Source organism: Humulus lupulus, chromosome 6 (genome assembly GCF_963169125.1).
Source record: "Humulus lupulus chromosome 6, drHumLupu1.1, whole genome shotgun sequence".
Taxonomy (NCBI): Eukaryota; Viridiplantae; Streptophyta; class Magnoliopsida; order Rosales; family Cannabaceae; genus Humulus; species Humulus lupulus.
In genome coordinates, this window is record NC_084798.1 from 18,921,323 (window position 1) to 18,936,086 (window position 14,764).

Consider the following 14,764-nt stretch of genomic DNA (forward strand, 5'->3'; position numbering starts at 1 on the left):
ACTTCAAAATTTGATTAATTTACTCCATTTTTATTAAAAATTTATATATAATATATATATTTTTTCAACTTATATTCGCATTTTTCTATTTTTTCATATTTTAAAAAATACATATTTTAAAAAAATTCAAACAAAAAAATATATAAAACTTGTTAAGGTAAAAGTTTTTTTCTAAAATATTATACATTATTTTAAAAATGAGATAAAATAAAAATTTTAAAATTAACAAAAAAAAGGTATGTCAAAAAAATATTGAATGTTAAAAATAATTTTTTTTTTAGAAATGACAAACAGAAAGGTTGTGTTTGATAAATTTTAGTTTTTGAATTTTTTAAACACAAAATTGGAAATATAATTTTATTTTTGTTTCTTTATTTTTAAAGAATAAAAATATGTTTGTTAACTATTTTTGTTTTTTATTTTTAAAAATAAAAAATAATAAATGTATTTGATAATTTTTATTTTTATTTTTTGTTTAACAATATGATGGGTTGATTTGAAGAAGAGAAGAAAAAAAAAAAAAAAAGTCGAAAATAGTTTAAAAAAATTTAGAAAGTGAAAAAATTCTATTTTTAAAATTTAATGAATTTTAGTTAAAACTTAAAAAAATAATAAATAATAGTAGAGTTATTAAACACATTTTATATTTAATTATAAAAATTTTAATTTATTAATTAAAAAACTATTTTAAGTGTACTACCTAACAGCATCAAAATATTAACATATGTACCATTCTTCTCTTCCTCTTATCTCAGACTCAATTAACAAGACAAGAGACTAGGCAAGAGTGAGAGAGTGTGCAAAGCAGAGCAAAAGGAGAAGAATAACAAAGGGAAATGCTTACTGCCACTCACCATTCCACAACAACCTTAATATTCACTCCTCCTCCTTCATATTCCAAACATGGTTCTTTTCTATCTCCTCCTCTACACACTTTTCCATAATATAGTATCAATTTTATATGATGGGTTATGTTTTCTTTTAGCTTTTCACACTTGTTGTTTTAGTAAACTGAAAACCCAGAATGATTCTGTAGTTTCAGAAACTGGGTTGTCCAAGAACTTGAGTGTGAGTAAACCAAGACCAAGGTACAGAGCAATGAATCATGGCAGCAGTAAAGTTGATTTAGAATTGGGTCCTCCTGTAGGGGAAAGGCTTTATCTTGGAATGGACTTTGGAACATCTGGGGCAAGGTTTGCCCTCATTGACAAACAAGGCAAAATTCATGCTGAGGGAAAGAGAGAGTACCCTCTCTATATGGTAAGATATAACTTAATTGCCCAACACTCATCTCAAAAGTATAATTGTCTTTTTCTTTTTCATATATAGAGTAACTGGTGGTATAGTATGGAGCTTTAGATGAATGAACTTTTTTGGGTGAAATTATACTTGAGTACAGCAATTGGGATTTGATGTTCAGAAGCTATATGTATGTATATATCAAAATTGGGGGCCTAAACTTATGATTAGTTTAAGACCTGGAGTTATGCAATTTCAAGCTTCTTTTGTGTGATTTAGCTTGTTGGGCAAGGATTTAGTTTAAACATAATGTTGGGCATTTTATGTTATTTAACAGCAAATAATTTGTACTGCAAGAAAGCTGATAACTAGTTTTAGAATATTCCAAGTTAATAGTTTCTTATGATATATTTTGTTGGAAACTGTTAGTACAATGTTTATTTTTACATAGAATTGCATATTCTCAATGTTCTGATAAGAGGAATACATGTCTAAAAGCTCATTTTGTTATTGGTAAATTAAAAGTTCAAGTTAATTTTGCTATAATGAGTCTATATCAATGTTTGGTCAAGGCATAATCAATTTAGCAAAGATATTTTGATTAATTCTTTCTACTGTTTTCTGATACTGAATAACTGAGGACCACATTTCCATTGACTAGAAAGAGTGAAGAAATAATGGATTGGGCAAGGTCATGGAAAGCAACACTTTTCTTGTTGCTAGAAGATGTTCCATCTCATCTCCGCGAAACTATAGCTGCCATTTCCATTGATGGGACTTCTGCAACTACTCTTATTATAGACAGGTAAATATGCCTTATAGTGATTTATTCTATTATTCATGTCAAGGCTGCATTTAGTAAGAAAACTGATCTTGGTGCTGCAGCAATACAGGAGAACCATTATGGAGACCTTTTCTCTACAATGAGAGTTGCCCTGATGCTTTACCCGTTGTCAAGTCTATTGCTCCAGAAAATCATACGGTTTGCTCTAGTTCCTCAACCTTGTGCAAGCTTGTCTCTTGGTGGGAGAGAGAAGCCGGTTCAAACAAAAAATCTGCTGCTTTGTTGCATCAAGCGGATTGGTTGCTGTGGCTTCTCCATGGAAAAATGGGAGTGTCTGACTACAATAATGCCCTGAAGGTAATTTTCTAATGGTCTTTGCATTTAGGCTTTACTTTTTCCCTAATTGTTAGTTCATTAAATTTCAATGTTGTTGAGTTTCTATGATTGGTTGTTTTCTGTTTTGTAGGTCGGATATGATCCCGAGCTTGATGCCTATCCATCATGGCTGCTATCTCAGCCTTATTCTGAACTTCTACCTTCAGTCAGAGCTCCTGGAACTTCAATTGGTCATTTAAAAGATAACATTGTATCAGAATTTGGTATGTTTCATCGTCTGCCTCTGTATCAATGAGCAGCTACTTGACTGAATTTCTTAAAACTACTCTGATATAATTTTTCACAGGTTATTAATAGCAATTCATAAATACCTGCTTCAAAGAAAACTTATTTGATCTATCATATTATGAGATGGATCTACACGTAAATTTATTCCTCTGTGAAGACAACCATCTGAAGAATAAGTATCACAACTAGGCAGATCATTATTAGTATAGTGTTTTAACATAATGTTCTTTTATAAATTATCTTTGCAGGTTTTGCAAAAGATTGTGATGTATGTGCAGGAACCACTGATAGTATAGCAGCCTTCCTTGCTGCTCATGCCACAGAACCAGGGAAAGCTGTGAGAATTTTCTTCATTTGTTTTAAAAGCAGTTAGTAACTTAGTATACCTATGATCTTGCCATTTATGAGCTTCAATGGCTGGTTATGGCTTCACATGAAAGAATCTCTTATTATGAAATACTATTAAAACTTTCCATCCTACAGAATTTGTCATCATCTTACACTGCGAAATCAAATGTATTACTTTTTGCTAAGTGGGTTTTAATTTTGTAAGTTCTAAGTTGTAACCAAATATATTTTTCTGGTGAAGATTATGTTCCTAATCAATTTGTTTCAAGTTCATATATAGGTAACTTCATTGGGGTCAACACTTGCCATAAAACTAATGAGTACTACAAGGGTTGACGATGCGCGTTTTGGGGTGTATAGTCATCGCCTTGATGATAAGTGGCTCGTTGGAGGTGCTTCAAATACTGGCGGAGCTGTTCTTAGACAAATTTTCAGTGATGAGCAATTGGTGAAGCTTAGTGAACATATCAATCCCATGGAAGCCTCTCCTCTAGATTATTATCCTCTTACAACAGCTGGTGAGAGATTTCCAGTGGCAGATCCAAAAATGGCTCCAAGGTAAGTATGCTCTTCAATATCAAATCATGGTTTTCTCAATGTACTATATTTGTGCTCCTCAAACAACTTGCTACTTTCATTCTTGTTCAGGCTACATCCTCGACCAGAAAGCGATGTTGAATTCTTGCACGGAATTCTTGAATCCATTGCACGCATAGAGGTATGTGTAAAAGTTACGAAACATAAAGTTGAGAAAAAACTTAACCCTGATTTTGTTATGTTATGCTATTTTAGGCCAAGGCATACAACTTACTAAAGGATTTAGGAGCAACTAAGGTAGAGGAAGTGTTTACAGCAGGAGGTGGTTCCAAAAATGAGAAATGGACTAAGATAAGAGAGAGAGTACTTGGTTTGCCTGTGAGTCAAGCAACTCAAACTGAGGCTGCCTATGGGGCTGCATTATTGGCCTTGAAAGGTTCATTTAGATCTTCAGGTTCACTTTGACTTGGATTGTTACCTCATGGTATAAAAGCTTTGTTATACCAAAAAAAAAATTGAAATATGAAATCATGTAATGATTATTCTCTTGTGCTTGACTTTGTGAATGGGGTTTTGATGGTTTCTTCAGGGCGCACATTGATTAAGCCTTCAGGCATTAGCTTTCACCAAAGTTTAAATTTGAATTGAAGTACATGTTCATGCTCATGCTCTAACTTTTGGAAAAATGCCAATTTTTGTAGGTAAGCTTGATCTTTATAAAGTATAAGAAAGATATCAATTGACTTTGACAATATTGTTATTTTGTCATAAGGTGTTCCTAAGAGCACTGGGGATGATTATAACTGACTATTGAGAAAATTGTAGTATAGTGATTCAAAATTGATAATTTGAGATTTTTGGAGGACTGAACTCTTTCTCCGCAGTCTGGTCCCCTTAATTTAGTTTTACTATATTAATCTACTTAAAAGATAAACTAAAATAGTCCCAACGTAATTTTTTTTATGGTCTTATTTTTTTTTACTTCATTTCTTATTTCTATCTAAAGCTGTAAATGTGGGTCGGCCTGGCACACATTTTTCATGCCTTCGAATAATTCAAGTCGGGCCGGGCTCATATTCAAATTTGTGCCTAGCCGGCCCGGCTCATATTTAAAAGAGTAAGCCCAGCACGACTCATATCGTGTCGTGTCAGGCTCAAATTAAGCCGACCCACTTTTTTTATTTTGGCCCAAATTCGGGCCCATTTTATTATTGCAAAAAATGCAAGGATAGGGAATTAAACCCCCACCTCCAAGTATTAGTAAACTCACCACCAATCCAAACACAATTCTTCATTTAAATTATAGTATTAGATATTTTTATATACTTTTCAATAATACTTTACACAAAATTATATTAAATATAATAATTAGAATTTGAATATCTATTAATAAATACTAAATTTTTTAACTCAAATCTAAAAATAAATTAATATAATTATAAACATTAAGAAAAATAATAAACTTTTATTATCATTTTACTTTATAGATAATTGACATATAAAAATTTGTTATCATCACTAATGTCAAAATATCAGGCTTTTTATCGTATCGTGTTTTCAGGCTAATTTGTTCGTGCTTTTGTATCGTGTTGTGCCGTGCTCAGGCCCATGTCAGGTCGTGTTGTGTCGTGCCAATTTTCAATTCGTGTCGTGTCTGGCCTAATCTCATATTTTTTCGTGCTGTATCATGTTCGTGCCTCCCGGATTCATGCCGTGCTAGAAAGTCCAGCCCGTATTTACAACTCTATCTCAATTAAATATAAATATATCAATATTTTTAAAATATCTTATATTATAATAGATTGATATTCTTAATTGGTTGTTAATTCTCTTAAAAATAAGTGCTTACTCATATTTATGAGTTATTACTAATTGTATTAATAAAGTATTAAGATTTTCATTATGAATCCTCGTTCTTTCTTATGCCCTTTTTATGGCTATGGTTTATATAAAAAAAACCCTTAATATTTGATGTTGTGAATTTGGTTATTGGTTAGAGTGCTTGTTTTAATCTAATAAAGATGTTAATGTATATGTTATGATGTAATATGCAAAATTTCACATTAATACGACTTATACATAGTAGATGGTTGAATTATTATTATTATTATTTTGAGGAATTTTTTTTCTTGTGAGACAATTTTTTTAAAAAAATTTAGATGCATGAAACCACCATTAATATAAACCCTTCCCTTGGTTTGGTTTGCCTGGACTAACATGGCTCGTGAAAACAGTCCTACATTGGTTACAAACTAAGAGGTGTTTTTGTACATAGTTATAAAAGTCAGTTCCTTTAGCAAGAAACTGACTATTTGACAACAATATCTCTTTAACACCATAATTCTTTTTGGAAAATAAACCATTTTATCTAGAACTGTATCATTTTAAAAAAAACCGGTTTCTCTAGAACTGTATCATTTTAAAAAAGCATACCCGTATGTTTCCAAATATATAAAAGCAAACTACACAAGGAACTAGCCATTCAATGACATGTTTGACATGACTTTGGAAGAACTTTTGAAGTTTTAAAATTATTTTAAATATGTTTGTATGAAATATAGAAATAATTTTTTGAATTTAGATGAAATTTTTTAGGTCTGTTTTGATGAAATATAGAAATAACTTTTTGAATTTAGATGAGGTTTTAAGAGAAGTAGTAACTCACCACATTCTTCAGAAATGACTTCTAAAAAAACGGGATGGTATTTTCTTGTTTTAATGAATCTTTCACAATACCTATATTACCCCTATTTTTTATAAAAGAAAAAAAAATTACATCTATATCATAAATTGTGCAGATAACAATTATAGAATACAATTATTTTTTTCTTAAAAAATATTCTATCTATTTTTTCTAAAAATAACTACGTACTATTTTTTTTAGTTTTTATTTTTATTGTTATTGTTTTATATATAGAATCTACATGTAGTTTTTATATTTGAATATTCAATTTAAAATTTAGATTTTTTGTTAATTACGTTTAGATTTTTATGATTTGTTTATTAATTAATATTAATTCATATATGTATGCAATTATATATTTTTTCTTCAAAAGAACGATTTATTTTCAAATGAGTTTAGACATAACATATACTACTACTACTACTACTATTATTATTATTATTATAAACATATATTTATTGTAACGACTCAAAATCACTAATATGGCTTAAGGGCCCTAATTAGTGTGCCGGGAGGGCATAATTGGGTTATGTGTGTGAGTTTATTGATGTAATGCATGATTATATGATAAGCATGCTTGTATGATTATATGAATGTAAATGTGGTTAAATATTATATCTGTGATAACCACATTATTATGTGGGCAGATTTGCAGTATGCGACTTGAGGCGATCCTAAGGAGCTAGATAACGGGAAAGTCACAACGGGGCTTAATAGTTGACTTTGGGCAAGTCAGGGGTATTTTAGGTATCGGGTGGTTATTTAGACTATTGGGTTATGAAAATAAATATATGGAGATATATTTGAGGTTAGGAAGTCTAGGCAGGAATATTAGGGAATTTAACCGTTTTGCCCTCGGGGACGCTTCCGGTACCCCGAGCCTCGTGATCAATCTAATTAGCTAGGATTAGACTAAGTTATCAAAAAGTAGTAGAACAAAAGATCCAAACCGACCCATGCTCTCTCATCTCCTCTCTTCTCATTTCTCTCCCAAGAAAACTACAGAAAATCTAAGGGAAACTCAACTGGAAAATTCTGTGCTTGAGCTGAATTCATGAAGGTTTAGCCTAGCTCAGACTAAGGGTCACTCAACCAAGATTAAGGTAAGAGTTGAGTTGTGTTTTTTGGGTGTTAGAACTCTGAGTTTTTGGCTGAATATTAAGGTGTTTATGATTTTGATGTTTAAGGGCTGAATTGAAGCTAAGTGCTTGGGTTTTAGTTCAAAGGTTGTCAAGGAAGTGGTTCAGTGATAACTCTACAAAATAGAGTTATTTTACCATCTTTTATGTGCTAATTGTTGCTTAATTCTTGAGTTTTTAATTGATTTATTAAGTTTTTAAGAAATTTTGAATTTATTAGTCTTATTTTGATTTTATATATTTTTGTGTGTTTTTATAGTTATTTTGTTGTAAATTGTTGTAGTTAATTATTTGAATTATTATTGTTAAGTTAGTGGTAAAAAAATGTTGCATTATTGAACTTAAATATAAAATATAAATTAAGTTATAATTAATATTTTCAAAGAATTAAATTGATTTATTTTATAGTTGAAAATATTGTATTATGATTTATTTTATATTTATTTTGTAGGGAATTTATGCTCTTGAAAAGAAAGAAAAATAAAGAAAAATTTGGCATTTTCAAGAAAGCAAAACAAAGAATTGGCATTTATAAAAAGCCTCATTTGGGCCCAAGCCCAACATCAACACCACTTGCTCTTGATGCACTACAGCCACTTGCTGCATCTTTCCCAGCCGAAGCCTCCACAAGATGCATTCCTTCAGCAAAATTGACTTTAGCTTCCTCTCCAACAAGGCCCACGACTCCTGAAGCCCATCTCGCCTAGCAGCTTCTTTCTCCAACCAAGTATCAACTGCCATCTTTCCCAGCCGCATGCCACTTCTTCCATTCTCCAACGCCAGCATGCAGCCTCCTTTTCCCAACATTTTGAGCCCATAAAATATCACAAAGTACCATTTGTCCCCTTGTCTCTATTGTCAAAAATGTCACATTTTTACCCTACTTTCTACACAGTTTACCCAAACTCATCATCACCCCTATAAATTTACCCCTATATGTCATATTATTCATCATTTCAAATTTAATTTAATCAATTTAATTAATTTAAATTGATTATCTTAAACTCATTTTTTGGCTATAAATAAGGGATTTGGGGTGTCCATTTTGGGAGGGGAGGGAGGTTACTATACCAAATTCTACACATTTCAAAACCTCTCTATTCTCTTCTTCTTCTTCTTCTTCTTCTTCTTTTCTATGTATTTTTAGAGGAAAAATTTGGGGGTTTCTCCTCCAAATTTTCCTATTTATGTTTGTAATTTTTAGTTTGTATTTGCTATTCTAGTTATGTGTTTCTAGTCTTTTTAAGATTATTAAGGTGATGATGAAACAAATTGTAACTAAATAGTGTTTATTTTGTATGTTGATTTCCTATTTTGTGCAACAAAGTTTATGGAATTTTCTTTTTCGAATATCTTCTTTCATCTTAAATATCATGTATTTTGGATTGTTAGCACATATTTACACTTTGTTCTTCATTAGTGCAAAAACATAATATTCTTTGTGTAAGATGTGTCATTAAATTGTACACATCCATGCTTAGAACAAAAATATTATGTTTTGCCTTATAAATAATGTTCATTGATTTATTTGTTATTTCATTAGATTGATTTACACTAAATGCTTTGAAATTATAACTTTGAAAAGTGAAGAAAAATCCTATCTTTTTAGAAATAATTTGTGCTTAAAATTATAAATTTATTTAGAAAATGATAGTTTGATTTATTTTAACTATCACTAAAACTTGGGAATCAATGTACTTATAAATATTATTGAACTTATATTTTGTGGATTCTAATCCTTAATAATCTTATTTTACCATCTTCATTTCTATTATTAATTTATGTTATATATATTGTCTTTAATTTCTTTATTAGTATCTTATATTTTATTTTTATTATACAAAAATCCCATCAATCTTTGGAACTAGGTTAGAATTTATTAATTTTGGTTTAAAATAGTTTCTCATTTTCAATTTTAGTCAACTCTTTTGGGTTCGATCTCGTGCTTACACGAACACTATATTCCATATACGATTCGTGCGCTTGCGAGTATAAATATTTAAAACATACCCGTTTTGGGTCCATCATTCAGCGAAGGAGGTAAGCTTCAATTCGTAATTTAGAGGTTAAAATTTGAGATTTTGCATGAATGGTTTTGGTGTTTTGAGTTGTTGGGTTTCAGAAATCAAAATGGAATTTTAGTAGGTTTTTAAGCTGGATTTCTATTGGATTATGCTGTTAGAATCATGTTAAAAGTTTTGTGATTAATGGGTTTTGAATTAGGGTGCTTTGGGGTAGTTTTGGGTGAGGTTAGGATGCTAGAAATGGTGGATTTTCTGGGCATGAAGGGTAGGGCCGCGACTCTGTTCTAGAGCGCTGCGGCCCAACGAAGCAAGAGAGCCAGGGAGGCTCGCCCAAAGGAGAGTGTCGCGGCGCCATAGGGCAGGGCCGCGGCGTGTGTCTGCTTACTGGGGGGCTTGGGCTTTGTTTTAGGGGCGGGCCGCGGCTAGGTTTCAAGGGCCACAGCCCTTAGGTGCATTTTTGATCTATTGGGGATTTTAAGCGCGGGAACTTAACCTAGGGTGCTCGGGATCGATTTCACCACCGTGTTTGGTGGAATTCGATGTCCCGAAAGCTAGCATTGTACCCGGAAACCTTTATTTGAATATTAATGGAATCCATTACCTTGGTTGTGACTAGATGTTAAAGCTAGGGCTCGGGAAACTGATCGTGCTCGAGGGACGTCGCTCGTAGCCAGTGAACGTAGAAATTAAAGGTAAGAAAACTGCACCCGGTTGTGTAATTGTAATGGGACTAAGGGTTCCCTAATATGTATGCTTTGAAATGATGGTATTATGCCATGTAAACAGTAAACCAACGACCTAAGAGTGCCAAGGTTAAACTAGCGCACAGGGCGCGACTCGACCACTGGTAGCCAAGGACAGCTTATTATGCACTGAGCTTGGTTTAAGCGGGCCGGAGTCAGTGGGGTAAATAGAGGGTGCGGCCTAAGTTGTCGGCCTTGCTTATCATGTAACTTGATTGTTATCAATGCTTAGTTGTATCTTTGATTCTGAATACGTGTTATGTGGTTAATGTGAGTATTGAGTGTTTGATCATGTTTAAAAGATTATTCATCTGTTATTGTTGTTTGTGATGCATATTATGTTTTCTTGCTGGGCCTTGGCTCACGGGTGCTACGTGGTGCAGGTAAATGCAAGGGCAAACTCGATCAGCCCTGACTAAGAGAACTCTACGAGCTGAATGTGCATGACCAGCTGCTCAGCCGCCACGGTTGAGGGGAAGGCAGGAACAGGGGAACCAGAAATGTCTGTTTTGCCTTAGATTGGCTGATGGTTGTCTGTATTTTGGAGATTTTTGTAAACCAACTTTTAAACACTGTTTCTTTTTGGGATCCCATGTGTAAAACTGTTTAATTATATAAAATGTATCTTTTGAGACCAAAACCCTTTTTAACCCTAGCTCACTCATGGTTAGTGACACGTTTTAACTAAATGACTTTGCACCTTTATAAATGCACAGTGTAGTGGTCTTGGCTATCCATGGTGTTACATTTATGGTTAAATTTGATATTTATTTTATAAGAGCTTTTATGCAATATATACCAAACACTCTGAAAAGCTCATCAACAAAGGAAAAAACTCTTTCAAAATATAAATCCAAACGGGAATTAGAAAGCTCAAACTTTTACTTCTTTTCTTCTTATGTCTAAAATTAAAAGTAAAAGCTATGCCAAATAGGCCCACTATGTTTCCAGATATATAGAAGCGAACTTGCACTACCGTGGCCCGTGGGCATGGCATTTTAGTAAATGTTGGAAATGTAACTATAGAAATATAAAAGTGAACATTTTAAAAATATGACTTTTTAAAAATTAATATATAAAAATATGTTATATATGTATATTTTGTTTGAATTATTTTTAAAGGAAATTACATTTTATATGAGATTTTTAATAGTGTGCAAAAATATGATTTATATGAGTATCTGCTTCTAGAGCAAGTACAGCTTCACGATGTCGTGAGTCGGCTTTCTCTTGTCGTTGTCTGATCTCTTCTCTTCTAGCGTTCATGTCCTGTTTTTTCCGTTCGAATTCAGCCTTATGCTTTGCTATTTCTTCGACAAACGACTCCTGTCGAGCATTGAACAACATCATCTCTTCCTGAAAAGCCCCCATGGCTTCTTGGAGTTGTTCAACCTCTGGGGTTGTATCCTCGAGAGTGACCCTAGGGTCAATGTCAGGGTCCTCAGGTGCTAGACTTTCTGGTCTAACAGTTCCTTTTGTAGTTGATACACTGGGCTTCTTGGGCGCCATAATGGTAGGATGGTAATGTGTTTCTTCTATTCAGGCTCTCAATGAAATTGTCAACATAAGCAATTTTTGCTTAAAGGCCAATTTGAGTCAAAGTTCCCTCCATGCTTACTTAGTAACCTCGGGGAGTTATAGTAAGTATTGGTTGTAAGAGGACCGTTTTTGTGAATTGTGACCCCTCCACAATTATCTAGTAACCTCGGGGAGTTCTAGATAAAGTGTGGGTTTTAAGTGGGACCGTTCTAAAAACCTCAAATTGACCTGGAAACAAGTAAAACCAAAAATAACAAAAAAAATCAAAAATCAAAAAAATCACAAAAGCCAAATAAAAAAAAAATGAATGAAGAAGAAAAGAAACGTTTTGAGATGTATTTTCCCATGTATTATTCTTCATTCGGAAATAATCGTAATTCTAGTGCTACTGAGGGTACTAGCCATTTTAGGAGTGCATGCAAACTTAGTGTAAGAGAATACCGAGAACTTGAGGTCTTAGAAACTAAGTTTGAAAGAGAAAGTTACGAGGTTCCCGAGGTAGATTATGATGAACGTTATTGTGACTTTGAAAGAGTCGACCATAGGAATCATAATTCTAGTTGGACCAACCCCGTAGATTTTAGTTGGAAACCTGAGTACAACTACTATGCACCGCATCACATGAATTTTGAGCAAAATTTTCTTAACTTCCCACATGAACCTCCATATAATGTTTGCACTAATACGAATTCCTTAGAGGACACTTTACACACATTTATAGAGGAGCAAAGAGAATTCAATAGAAAATTTGTGGAAGATTTTAGGGAAACTAGTACTCAACTTTCAGAATTGACCAACGCTATTCTTTCACATAATTTAAGTCAATTCCCGTCCCAACCTGAGGCTATTACACCCTCCCATACTCCTAGTTCAAAACCCGATGAGGATGATGTTATTACCATTTGGAGTGAAACTTTTTCCAATACCGAAATTCTTCCAACCACTCCAAAGAAAAATGGAAGCTATCATACTGATGTGATAGACTTAATCGTTGAGGAAATCATAAACATATTTGCAATGAAACTTTCACCCAATTTCCTTCACGATTTTGCACCCAAACATTTTCTTTATCCTGAAAATGTTACTAACGCTTCTATTTTTGAGACGCAGGATAAAAGAAAATTCATTTTTGATACAGGATAGTACGCAAATATGCAGTTGGTAGACTTACCTGAGAGCGATGCTTTCATCTACCAAAGACTGATCAGGTTTTATCTTTCTTTTTAGTGTGTTTTATTTTAATTTGTGTCTTTATTTTCTGTTGCAAATTTTACTTTTTGGGGTTTGGTTGTTGGTTATCATGTTCCTTTTTTCTCGCATCATGAGCTTAATGTTAGACATTGAGGACAATGTCTCATTTAAAGTTGGGGGTAGTAGGCATATTCATTCGTTGAAATATATTTTGATTACCATTTTGAAATTTTGAGTTAAATTTTTGCAAAATTCATGACAACAAAATCTTGGTGAGATAGTTTTTGCTATTTTTACTATTAGGAAGTAATTTTTTTTTTTTAGAGTAATTTCATGCACAACCAAACATTGAAAAAAAAAAAGTTGACACACACTCAATTGAAAAAAATCCTAAAGTTTAAAGCTTTTAATTTTTGTGAGAAGTAAGAATGAGAAAACAACTTTGAAAACTTCTATTGATCATTTGAGTTGGTAAAATTAATTTTTGGGATTTAAAACATGACTATTACTATAGGGATATATATTTGTTTTAAAGAGCCTTTGTTGTATTTTAATTTCTTGTATTTTTATGTTGTCTCTTGTAAAAAAAAAATATATATATATAAAAAAAAAAAAGAATTATATGAAAAAAAAATTGAATGAAAAAAAAATGAAGAAAAAAAGAAGGGAGAACAAGAGCAACATTTTTCATCTTCATCTTTTGTAGTTTTGTTGAATGAAAAAAAAATTATCAAATAAAAAAAAATCAACATTACTACATTTATTTTCAATTTATGTCATAAAAAAAAGAAAAAAAAAGTTTATGTATTTTATATTTGTTATTTATTTTGGCTCTTAATATCATTTTGTAAAATCCTGAAGGTTCTTATGTCATTTAAATTCCAATTAATTGATTAGCCTATCTTTTGATCAATATTCGTTAACATTGTTTGTCCTAAAACGATAACATCCATTTTTGAGTGTGAATTGATAAATTTCCAACTCCAAGAGTGTCAACCATCTCCTATAAAAATACTTTCAACACCTTTGTAAGGATTTGGAGTTGAGACTTTATTCTTTGGTGATTTTTCAATATTGTTTGTGTTAATTTTGGAAAGAATGATATAGTTTGGTGCACACACAAAACTCTTGAATTACAACTTTGATAGTTTTAAATAGCATTTTCTAAATTCTCACTAAACATTTTGTTAAATGATTTTGCATAATTTAGTTCACTAATTCATCGTGGTAATAATTTTTATCCGCTTGAATTGCTAGAGACTAGCAATAAGCTAGTTGGGGGTTGTGATTAGTGGTGAAAAATGCACATTTGTTGATTTTAATTGTCAAAATAAATTAAGTTTTAATTGATATTTTCATAGAATTAATATGATTTATTTTATAAATGTAAATATTTGATTAGAATTTAATTTATTGTTGTTTTGTAGGAATTAAAGTGCATTTTGGCATAGAGAAAAAGAAAGAAGAAATAAATAAATAAAACTGAAGAAATGATGAAAAGTTGGTATTTTTGTAACTTGAGGCCCAAATGAAAGCCCAGGCCCGCTGGCCTTTTTCTCCAACTTCAGCGCCATGTGGCGCCTTGTCCTCGCGCCACATGTCCCAGCATCACTCCTGCCAGCCAGTCCACATGCGCCACATAGCAATGCCCATCAATTCCCATCTTTAGCAATGCCCATCAATTCATCTCCTTTCAGCCGTTCCACCTCGTGACCATTCTACCTCTGTAACACCCTCACTTATTTTAGTTAAAAACCATATTTGAGGTGTTACATTTTAAAACTATATCATAATTTATTTCTGCGGAAGTCTGGACATATTTTTTTTTTTTTTTTTTTTAAAACTTGAAAACTTATTTCACCTTATTTACATTAAACATAAAGTGTGTCTCAAACATATTATACATAAGTATT

General features: G+C 32.2%; 1 protein-coding gene across 2 annotated transcripts; it reads left to right on the forward strand.

Annotated features, from left to right (window-relative positions):
- Window positions 1–738: 738 nt before the first annotated feature.
- On the forward strand, window positions 739–4,163 carry LOC133781802 (D-ribulose kinase). Of its 2 annotated transcripts, XM_062220880.1 has the most exons (9): window positions 739–906; window positions 1,037–1,260; window positions 1,905–2,044; window positions 2,125–2,380; window positions 2,490–2,622; window positions 2,896–2,984; window positions 3,276–3,553; window positions 3,644–3,713; window positions 3,788–4,163. In XM_062220880.1, exons 1-9 carry the CDS (start codon window positions 837–839, stop codon window positions 3,995–3,997), a joined length of 1,470 nt encoding a protein of 489 aa, XP_062076864.1. In that variant the 5' UTR covers window positions 739–836; the 3' UTR covers window positions 3,998–4,163. The 2 variants fall into 2 exon arrangements, with proteins under 2 accessions (XP_062076864.1, XP_062076865.1); XM_062220881.1 differs by lacking the exon at window positions 739–906 and having other exon boundaries at window positions 1,121–1,260; window positions 1,901–2,044.
- The last annotated feature ends 10,601 nt before the right edge of the window (window positions 4,164–14,764 follow it).